Source organism: Taudactylus pleione, unplaced genomic scaffold (genome assembly GCF_031769625.1).
Source record: "Taudactylus pleione unplaced genomic scaffold, aTauple2 ptg001720l, whole genome shotgun sequence".
In the NCBI taxonomy this organism is placed as follows: Eukaryota; Metazoa; Chordata; class Amphibia; order Anura; family Myobatrachidae; genus Taudactylus; species Taudactylus pleione.
Genome location: NW_028286117.1, coordinates 143,190 through 155,000, shown reverse-complemented (window position 1 = coordinate 155,000; position 11,811 = coordinate 143,190). Strand labels below are relative to the sequence as shown.

Genomic DNA, 11,811 nt, shown 5'->3' with positions numbered 1-11,811 from the left:
TGGGCCGATTAGCGAATAATCGCCCCGATTTATTGTATAGTGCGTATGAACGATCGTTTCAGTGTTCCACCAATAAAACGGTTAGAAAACATCCACAAACGCATTCCTTCCATTACACGATCTAGCGGTCAACAAGGAAAATCTCTGCCTCAGAATCCCAATATCGAACTTTGTGTGCGCATTTTCAATGATCTGCCCTTATTTCCTAGCTTCTCCTGTCACTAGGTCAACATCCTTGTGGGTGGACATATGCAAAATCAGTGTGGTGATCAATCGCTAGCTTCTATGGAAATATTGCAAAATGTGTAGCACAGATATAGGGGCTTCCAGTTTCCAAAAAATCATCCCGTTCCTCATCCTAATCAGAAAATAAATCTGACAGTGTGTAGCCATCTTTAGTCTTGTACTGTAATCTCATCCTCACCAACCCTCCAAATAGCAGCGTTACGATTCTGACTGCGGTGGTCAACATCCAGGACCGGGTGTGGGCTCAGACACGGGGACCCTTATAATGTTGCTATTACAGCAGAGAAGGGGTACGACTGGAAGTGTAAGCCAGGAGGCAGTTGTTGTCGTCAGAGATTATACTTTCACTAGTATTTTGGACCCATCATTTGGCGAGTTGCAAGCACCAAAAATTATCTGCGTAAGCACCCATAGCTGCTGGCGTCGCCAGGCTTTATCCCCAACTCTTCCATTATCTCTGTACCCCTCTCTTATTCCATCACATCCTGTCTCTCCTCACCCCCCCACCCTTATAATTACCTGTACCACTCCCAGCCTATGGCACTCTCAGTGCTTCTTGCCCTGCAGTAATTAAGTGTCACTGATGACCCACTTTAGGCTCTTCCAGCGTAGGCATACCTACCATGCATGCCCTTTATGTTACATTGCAACCCAGCCCTGTATTATCATCAATTCGCAGCGACCATTCCAGTATCCCGTGTGCAATAGAGTGCGTCTCACTTAGCATGTCAAGGATATACAGGCAAGAAGGAAGGATTATATATACACAAAATAAGGTTCCTTTATTTTAAAAGGGAACACATACAGTATAACAGCACAATCTGATTTCCTAGGAGCAGATTAGACATCATTAGGAACAAGATAGAGTTACCTGCTGTATACCAACGCACTTGCATTACTAAGTTCCATTATAAACGGTTTCAACTAAATTTTAAGTAGGGATTATAGAGCCTCTGAAAAAAAACACCCAGACTTTCTATGGACACTGACTATTTCTGCATCTAGTGGTGCATACACACGGTCCAACTTTGCAGGACGATATGAACGATAATATCCTTATATCATTCATATCGTTGACTTTTTGGCATTGAACGACCAACGATGCGAGTGGCAGTATGGACGATAACGATATCTGAGGTCGACCGTACATGCAGGCCAACTATCATCCAGTGTTCTCCCCAGGCTGTTTTATGCGGGCGCATCACCCGGCAGAAACAGCCTACCGCCCAGCACTCCCCCCCCCCCCCCCCCCCCGCCGAATTCCCGGTCACCCTCCGCCAACGCGCTCCGCCTCCTGCTGTGGAAAGCTGGCCTCTGAAGCGACCGGAGGCTAAAGGAGCCTCTGATCGCTTCAGAGGCAAGCGTTCCCAGTGATGCACTGCACGGGTGACTCCCGCGACGTGAGGAGCCTGCTCTGCGCGCCTGCTGGATCTAGTTGGATCCAGTCAGAGCGAGGCAGCAGGAGTGGGAGCACCGAGCAGCATATTAAGGTAAGTTCTGGGCAGGCGCCAGCCTGGGGACACGGCATAAGGCGCCAGCCTGGGGACACGGCATAAGGCGCCAGCCTGGGGACACGGCATAAGGCGCCAGCCTGGGGACACGGCATAAGGCGCCAGCCTGGGGACACGGCATAAGGCGCCAGCCTGGGGACACGGCATAAGGCGCCAGCCTGGGGACACGGCATAAGGCGCCAGCCTGAGGACACCGGATAAGGCGCCAAACAAAACTACAGGGGGCAATGCATAAAGGGGAAAACTACAGGGGTGCAATGTATAAAGGGGAAAACTACAGGGGGGCAATGTATAACAGAGGAAAACTATAGGAGGCACTGTATAAAGGGCACAAATACAAGGGCACTGCATATGGACATAACTACAGGGGGCACTGTATAATGGGCACTTTTGACTGAGAGCCAGTGGGGGAGCAGCCTGAGACCCGTCGGGCTGGAACGGTAAGGGAAAATACTGTCAGATATCGTTCATGATCATTGATTAAATCATTCAACGATATCATTCATTTTTAAAGTATAAAGAAAAATCGTTCAATGATATCGATGATCGAGCAAGTTGGACCGTGTGTATGTACCATTAGTCTACATCCAAATATCTACCTTATAATACAAGGAATATGCTACCAAGAAATCCTAATAAAGTCACCCTGCAACATTTCCTACTGGATATTACCAAGCAAAGAGCACAAACAACTTTTCCCAAATGAGCTGCTTCCATGAGATCACGATACTTTGGTGTATATCGCTATGCATCCTTAGGTATTGCTGGTTGCTATGGAGACATTTATATGCACAAAAACCTAACAGCGTCTTGTGTAGATCTGTACTAACATGGCATAAACAACAGGAATACTGGAGCTCAAAAGCCAATGTAGGTCAACTCTGTACCTGTTGTTTTAATAAATGAATTGGCAAAAGAACATAACCAACTGCGTGCATCTCCTTCAAGGATCATTTCTATTATCACTGGCAGCCTCCCTGGGCATCAGTTTAATTGGCAAATATATATTACATGACTTGTTCATAATGGGGCACTAATGTTCCTTACCGAAATGGCCATAGCAGATCATGTACTAATAAAACTAGGGGAAAATCTAGAATTAACACATTTCCACGGTGCATCTTGTAGGGTCCCACTGCTCCCATACTGCAATAAATCAACCCCTTGCCAGGCATCCTTGTACCAAATGCAGCCAAGCTAAGCTGGGCATTCCCTGACACAATCATATCTAAAGCGACCATGTTAAAAACATTCACCATCGGCCGCTGGAAAGTGAACTTCCAGCAGCCGTCAGGCTCAAGAGGCAGTGCCCGTCTTACCGAATCCACTGCAGTCCCCTTCTCCTCCCCACGGGCACAGCACCAGATGCGGCTGCAGGAACACTGTCTTCTTGCAGCCCGAATTCAAATGGTTCAGGGCACCCTTGACTGCCTGCACCACTTTATATACAGACTGATTAGCGCGAACCTTAAAGGAACTCCCACAGTCATGCTGTCAGCTCCCCGTACCTCCCCCTAGGCACTCACCCACTCCCAGGCAGAGAGCCACAGCAGTGATGGGGAGGATCGCCCCATCCCAGGCAGAGAGCCACAGCAGTGATGGGGAGGATCGCCCCATCCCAGGCAGAGGGCCACAGCAGTGATGGGGAGGATCGCCCCATCCCAGGCAGAGGGCCACAGCAGTGATGGGGAGGATCGCCCCATCCCAGGCAGAGGGCCACAGCAGTGATGGGGAGGATCGCCCCATCCCAGGCAGAGGGCCACAGCAGTGATGGGGAGGATCGCCCCATCCCAGGCAGAGGGCCACAGCAGTGATGGGGAGGATCGCCCCATCCCAGGCAGAGGGCCACAGCAGTGATGGGGAGGATCGCCCCATCCCAGGCAGAGGGCCACAGCAGTGATGGGGAGGATCGCCCCATCCCAGGCAGAGGGCCACAGCAGTGATGGGGAGGATCGCCCCATCCCAGGCAGAGGGCCACAGCAGTGATGGGGAGGATCGCCCCATCCCAGGCAGAGGGCCACAGCAGTGATGGGGAGGATCGCCCCATCCCAGGCAGAGGGCCACAGCAGTGATGGGGAGGATCGCCCCATCCCAGGCAGAGGGCCACAGCAGTGATGGGGAGGATCGCCCCATCCCAGGCAGAGGGCCACAGCAGTGATGGGGAGGATCGCCCCATCCCAGGCAGAGGGCCGCAGCAGTGATGGGGAGGATCGCCCCATCCCAGGCAGAGGGCCGCAGCAGTGATGGGGAGGATCGCCCCATCCCAGGCAGAGGGCCGCAGCAGTGATGGGGAGGATCGCCCCATCCCAGGCAGAGGGCCGCAGCAGTGATGGGGAGGATCGCCCCATCCCAGGCAGAGAGCCACAGCAGTGATGGGGAGGATCGCCCCATCCCAGGCAGAGGGCCACAGCAGTGATGGGGAGGATCGCCCCATCCCAGGCAGAGAGCCACAGCAGTGATGGGGAGGATCGCCCCATCCCAGGCAGAGAGCCACAGCAGTGATGGGGAGGATCGCCCCATCCCAGGCAGAGAGCCACAGCAGTGATGGGGAGGATCGCCCCATCCCAGGCAGAGAGCCACAGCAGTGATGGGGAGGATCGCCCCATCCCAGGCAGAGGGCACAGCAGTGATGGGGAGGATCGCCCCATCCCAGGCAGAGAGCCACAGCAGTGATGGGGAGGATCGCCCCATCCCAGGCAGAGGGCCACAGCAGTGATGGGGAGGATCGCCCCATCCCAGGCAGAGGGCCACAGCAGTGATGGGGAGGATCGCCCCATCCCAGGCAGAGGGCCACAGCAGTGATGGGGAGGATCGCCCCATCCCAGGCAGAGGGCCACAGCAGTGATGGGGAGGATCGCCCCATCCCAGGCAGAGAGCCACAGCAGTGATGGGGAGGATCGCCCCATCCCAGGCAGAGAGCCACAGCAGTGATGGGGAGGATCGCCCCATCCAAGGCAGAGGGCCACAGCAGTGATGGGGAGGATCGCCCCATCCCAGGCAGAGAGCCACAGCAGTGATGGGGAGGATCGCCCCATCCCAGGCAGAGGGCCACAGCAGTGATGGGGAGGATCGCCCCATCCCAGGCAGAGAGCCACAGCAGTGATGGGGAGGATCGCCCACCCACTGCGACTACCTGTAGGTTTATACGGTTAAAAAAAAAAAAACACACATGATGTAAAATTGATGTTAATAGTTACATAACCTTAATTTAGTATAATGTTTTACCAAATCTACATACTAAATCAGGCTTAAATAGCCATTTACATATAATAAAAAAAGACAATATTGGGGACATTTTTGGAACAGGTATTAGTCAGTTAAGTGGTTCATTGGTTGCCAAATTAATCCTCCCACTGTGTACCCTCTGACTTCTGGCCTCCACCACACAGCATTTAGAAGGTTATTCAAGAAGACCCTCCACATCACTGATCCCCAAAATAATACCTATGAAAGTGCAGACCCCCTGTGCCCCTCCTCCTGCAGGTAAGTGCAGACCCCATGCCCCCTCTACCTGCAGGTAAGCGCAGACCCCTGGGTCTCCCCCCCTGTAAACATATAGCTGTGTGTCCCCCTCCTGTAGATATGTAGTGTCTCCTCCCGTCCTATAGGCAAATACAAACCCACGTCCTTATCCTACTATAGGTGCAGATGCCTATGTCCTCGCCTGTAGCCAAGTATGGACCCCTGTGACCATCCCCTCCAGTAGGCAAGTACAGACCCCAGTGTCCTTCCCTAAAAGCCTCCACCACACAGCATTTAGAAGGATACCCAAAAAGACCCCACCACATCACTGATCCCCAAAATAGTACCTAGGCAAGTGCGGACCCCCGTGCCCCCTCCTCCTGCAGGTAAGCGCAGACCCCCGTGCCCCCTCCTCCTGCAGGTAAGCGCAGACCCCCGTGCCCCCTCCTCCTGCAGGTAAGCGCAGGCCCCCGTGCCCCCACCTCCTGCAGGTAAGCGCAGGCCCCCGTGCCCCCACCTCCTGCAGGTAAGCGCAGGCCCCCGTGCCCCCACCTCCTGCAGGTAAGCGCAGACCCCCGTGCCCCCTCCTCCTGCAGGTAAGCGCAGACCCCCGTGCCCCCTCCTCCTGCAGGTAAGCGCAGACCCCCGTGCCCCCTCCTCCTGCAGGTAAGCGCAGACCCCCGTGCCCCCTCCACCTGCAGGTAAGCGCAGACCCCCGTGTCCCCTCCTCCTGCAGGTAAGCGCAGACCCCCGTGCCCCCTCCACCTGCAGGTAAGCGCAGACCCCCGTGCCCCCTCCTCCTACAGGTAAGCGCAGACCCCCGTGCCCCCTCCACCTGCAGGTAAGCGCAGACCCCCGTGTCCCCTCCACCTGCAGGTAAGCGCAGACCCCCGTGCCCCCTCCTCCTGCAGGTAAGCGCAGACCCCCGTGCCCCCTCCTCCTGCAGGTAAGCGCAGACCCCCGTGCCCCCTCCTCCTGCAGGTAAGCGCAGACCCCCGTGCCCCCTCCTCCTGCAGGTAAGCGCAGACCCCCGTGCCCCCACCTCCTGCAGGTAAGCGCAGACCCCCGTGCCCCCTCCTCCTGCAGGTAAGCGCAGACCCCCGTGCCCCCACCTCCTGCAGGTAAGCGCAGGCCCCCGTGCCCCCTCCTCCTGCAGGTAAGCGCAGACCCCCGTGCCCCCTCCTCCTGCAGGTAAGCGTAGACCCCCGTGCCCCCTCCTCCTGCAGGTAAGCTCAAACCCCCGTGCCCCCTCCTCCTGCAGGTAAGCGCAGACCCCCGTGCCCCCTCCTCCTGCAGGTAAGCGCAGACCCCCGTGCCCCCACCTCCTGCAGGTAAGCGCAGACCCCCGTGTCCCCTCCTCCTGCAGGTAAGCGCAGACCCCCGTGCCCCCTCCACCTGCAGGTAAGCGCAGACCCCCGTGCCCCCTCCTCCTACAGGTAAGCGCAGACCCCCGTGCCCCCTCCACCTGCAGGTAAGCGCAGACCCCCGTGTCCCCTCCACCTGCAGGTAAGCGCAGACCCCCGTGTCCCCTCCACCTGCAGGTAAGCGCAGACCCCCATGTCCCCTCCTCCTGCAGGTAAGCGCAGACCCCCGTACCCCCTCCTCCTGCAGGTAAGCTCAAACCCCCGTGCCCCCTCCACCTGCAGGTAAGCGCAGACCCCCGTGCCCCCTCCTCCTACAGGTAAGCGCAGACCCCCGTGCCCCCTCCACCTGCAGGTAAGCGCAGACCCCCGTGTCCCCTCCACCTGCAGGTAAGCGCAGACCCCCATATCCCCTCCTCCTGCAGGTAAGCGCAGACCCCCGTGCCCCCTCCTCCTGCAGGTAAGCTCAAACCCCCGTGCCCCCTCCTCCTGCAGGTAAGCGCAGACCCCCGTGCCCCCTCCTCCTGCAGGTAAGCGCAGACCCCCGTGCCCCCACCTCCTGCAGGTAAGCGCAGGCCCCCGTGCCCCCACCTCCTGCAGGTAAGCGCAGACCCCCGTAACCCTCCACCTGCAGGTAAGCGCAGACCCCCGTGCCCCCTCCTCCTGCAGGTAAGCGCAGACCCCCGTGCCCCCTCCTCCTGCAGATATGTAGTTTGTCCTCCCCTCCTATAGGTAAGTATGGACCCCTGTGACCACCCCCCTCCTGTAGGTAAGTACACTGTGCCCCCTCCCGCACTGCTGTATACACAGGGGGAGGTGGGCGCAGCTGCTGCAGAGTCTCTTTCCTGTCACTCACCGGTTGCTCCGGATGCTGCTCAGCACACACAGCACCAGCTCCAGGTAGGTCTTCAGCACCTCCAGCCACCGAGCCGAGGACTGCGCGTCCCCATCGCCGCCTCCCTGCGGGTCAGGGGCCGAGCAGGACGGGGAGGCCGCGCCGGGCTCGGCCGAGCTGGGCATGTAATTCTCAGCGGCGAACTCCACCCGCAGCTCCCGCACGAAGCAGCCGCATTTCCGCATGAGGAACTCCAGGCGCGGCCGCTCGGCCAGGGACACCCTCAGGCTCAGCCGCAGCTCCGGCCACAGCGCCGGGTAGAAGAGGCACTCCCGCCAGTGCGAGCAGGCGGCCGAGGCCCGCAGCCGGTCCGGGGCCGGCAGGAAGGAGAAGATGTGCACGATCAGCTCGCTGGGGAGAGACGAGGCGCCGACGTCCCCGCACAGGGCCATGGGGGAGACCGGGGAGACCGGGGAGCAGGAGCGAGCGGCGCCACCTGCGGCCAAGTGTCCGCTCCGGGCCCCGGGGAACACAGAGTCTGAGTGAGGGGGGACAGGGGGAGGGGCCTGGGAACACTGCGCCGCGGCACCTACCACTAGCGCCGAGCGCGGGGGGCATCACTGGCGCCTGAGGACAGCGAGAGAGCACACACAGGGCAGCGCTGCCTGGCCTGTCACTCAGTCATCACAGCAATCCCCCTCCCCCCGCTCCGCAGAGAGATGGTACGTACTACGTCCGGCCAAGCCGCGCTCACTAGCACTGCGCTGCTGGCACCTACCACTCTGCACTGCTGCGGGGGTGGTGTTTACTCAGGGTTGTCATACGTACGTCACACACGTCCCGTGTACAGTAGCTGGGCAGTGTGGGAAGCAGAGGAGGGAGTGACAGCAGCACGCCGCGGCACGGCCACCCCCTCCTTCTGTACATGGTATGGCCCAGGCTCTGGGAGGGGGAGATACTGGAGAGTACTGCTGAAGCAGAGATCTTAGTAACATGGGGCCTGATTCACCACCGATCGCAACTGCTATTGTAATAGCGATTAAAATGCGATAGTATGCTAATCTATTGCAATCGCTATCCCGTCGCAGCACTACACGGGACGGCCACCTTACCTTACGCACATCCGTCATGTTTAGTAAGACTGCAAAACCATCGGTAACATCGAGTACCATCACAGCCTCACGCACACTTGCACAAGCTCTGACCTCATTTCACGCTATGAGTGCTCAGGCTGCGTGAGGCATCGCAGTGGATCATTTTTTGCACGCCCATGCCAAGGCGTTCAAACGCACTGGCACGCCTGCTTTTCGCCAACCACCCACCCTCCTGTTACCACCCACAAACAGCACTTTCTGTCAATCACTCTGCGATAGGTCTGCATGGACACTGCGATCGCAGTGGCCGTCGCAAGCATGCTCATTGCGATGCAACAATCTGCCAGTTTGCTGGCCCCCTTGAGTCTGTGCGTCTAAGTATGACTATATGCCACACTCACCGTACCCCCGGAATATCAGATTTTTGTTTGAAGCCCCACAGGGCTGAGATCGGGGAGAGAGAGTTGTGAGTTCAGCTGCCATTGCCAGCGTTTCCGCCCCTGTTACTACACACCCCTGCCCCTTGTGGATTTGAATTTACCCCATTAGTGTGATTTGTGTGAACCTTGTCATTCGGTTACATCCCCCTGTGTTTAAAACAGACATTGCTCAGCATGCCATGCCCGGGACTCGAATTCTCAACCTCATACATTACAGCCATATACTACAAAATAGTGAACATGTTCAGAATCTCTGTGTTGTCCTCGGTGGTGTCCTGGATAGTGGCCTCTGACACTTAAACATCAAGTATCAGCCACAATCAAATCCTCATTCTTTCATCTGAGGAACATAGCCAGAATCAAGCACTTAATTCCCTGAGAAGATCTGCCTAAAGTCATACATGCATTTATATCATCACGCCTAGACTACTGCAACACCCTCTACCTCGGTCTCCCACCAAGAGAATTGCACCACTTGCAGATGGTACAATATGCAGCTGCCAGGCTATTATCCAACCAGTATATCACAAAAGGGAGTAGGGTTTTCTTGAATCCGCACAGGAATGAAAAGAAAATAAATGTATTAATATGCCCAGCCTATTATGAATATATTTGTTGTCTTATCATAGACCATTTACTTAATTTCCTTATGGCTGGTGGTGCACCGCGGGAAAAAGTCAATATACAACTATATTGTGTGTAGAATCAAAGAGTCATTCTAAAGCAAAGATTTCCCTTTTATTGGTGCACTCATTGTAAGACAAAGAAGTTTGTCTAAAACATAACTTTTAATGATTAAATAAGTAAATTAATAATAAATAAACAGACATATTTTAGAAATATGTATAATATATATATAAATTATTAAGGTTTATTTAGAACAATAAGAGTGAATGTAAATAACCAATACCCTGATTATTGGACTCATAATCCTCCTGTGATCAGGACAAGATGCAATGTATACTTTCTGTCTCAATATCATAAATTCATTTGGGAAAGGTTATTTTTGCTGCACAATATCACATCTCCTTTAATTTCCCATGTTGCCTTGTAATTTAACCCTAATCAGGGTATTGGTTATTTACATTCACTCTTATTGTTCTAAATAAACCTTGAAGAAATACTTAATCATTTATATATATGAAAATTAAGCATTTTTGCCTGACAGGTTTATACAAGATACAGAGTTCTTTTATTGAGTATAGAGGACAACATTACCAGTTTGTCCCTATTCAGACAAATACCGCAGCAATATGTTTTCAAGCTGGCTGCGCGAGTATTTTTGTGTTTTCTAAAATAATATGAGATATGGTAAGAACTTACCTTTGTTATCTTGATTTCTACAAAGTCCATAGGGTTCCACAGGATACCTTGGGGTATAGGTGATGACGTCAGGCATCGGGCACCATAGAGTTAAGTTTTCAGCCTCCCAGGATGCACTAGGGTCCCCCTCCTATACCCCGAGCCAAGGCATCTCAGTTGCGTACCAAGCCATAGGCCGGAGGAGGAGAAGGAAGAGAGAGAAAAAAGATCTGGACACACACAAGAATCACATTCTCACCAGAGGGAGACGGAAAAACCGGTGACCAGAGTAAAGCCCATCTGCAGCACAGGTGCGACAGGGCGGGAGTCCTGTGGAACCCTATGGACTTCGTAGAAATAGAGATAACAAAGGTACCATATCTCTTATTTTCTACATCAGGGTCCATAGGGTATCCACAGGATACCTTGGGGATGTCCCAAAGCAGTATCCTTTAAGGGTGGGGACGCTCCTGTGCTGGAAGGAGAATCCGCCACCCGAAGGAAGCATCCCGAGAGGCAAAGGTGTCAAACGCGTAATACCTCACAAAGGTATGGACAGAGGACCACCTAGCAGCCTTGCAGATCTGAACTGCAGAGGCACCACGTCGAGCTGCCCACGAAGGACCCACAGACCTAGTGGAATGAGCCCTCACAGAGGATGGAACCGGAAGGCCTTCATGAAGATAAGCTTCTGAAATTGCCATACGAATCCAACCTGCCAAAGTTTGCTTTGAAGCAGGCCAACCCTTTTTACGGAAGCCATAGAGGACAAACAAGGCGTCCGACTTCCTAAACGAAGAAGTGCGGTCAACATAAATCCTTAAGGCCCACACAGCGTCCAAAGTGGCCTCACCCACTGAAAGATCAGGTGAGTTAAAAGCCGGCACAACGATTTCCTCGTTGATATGGAAACGTGAAACAACTTTGGGAAGAAATTCAGGACGAGTGCGCAGCACTGCCCTGTTCCTATGAAAAATCAGGAAAGGGGGTCTACAGGAGAGAGCTCCTCAGTCAGAAACACATCTAGCCGAAGCAATGGCCAGAAGAAAAATAGTTTTAGCTGTCAGCCATTTAAGGTCCACTGAGCCCAGTGGTTCAAACGGCGGTCCCTGGAGAGCCCTCAGGACCACAGCTAAATCCCAAGGCGCCACCGGTGGAACAAAAGGCGGCTGAATTTGAAGAACACTTTGCATAAAGGTGCGCACATCAGGGATTGCAGCAATCCTACTATGGAACCAGACTGACAGGGCAGACACCTGCACCTTCAGAGAAGCAAGGCAAGGCCCATGGTCTAGTCCCGCCTGTAGGAAAGCTAACACTCTAGACAGACAGAAGTCCCGAGGGGCATAACCTCTCGGTCGACACCACTGGAAGAACGTATGCCACACACGATGGTATATCCTTGCAGAAGATGGTTTACGAGCTCTTAGCATAGTTTGTACTACAGAGCTGGAAAACCCCTTGGACCTTAACATGGCCGTCTCAACAGCCACGCCGTCAAAGACAGCAGAGTCAGGTCCGGGTGAAGACAAGGACCCTGTGACAGCAGGTCCGGTCGTA

The 11,811-nt window shown here is 54.6% G+C and overlaps 1 protein-coding gene across 1 annotated transcript in view; it reads right to left on the bottom strand.

Annotated features, from left to right (window-relative positions):
- The window catches only part of FBXO33 (F-box protein 33), a 46,587-nt gene extending 38,438 nt beyond the window's left edge, over positions 1-8,149 (bottom strand). The window contains exon 1 of the mRNA XM_088464612.1: positions 7,437-8,149. Within this exon, the coding sequence (XP_088320738.1) occupies positions 7,437-7,867 (431 nt within the window). The 5' untranslated portion in view covers positions 7,868-8,149. The remainder of the gene's footprint in view (positions 1-7,436) is intronic.
- Between the last annotated feature and the right edge of the window lie 3,662 nt (positions 8,150-11,811).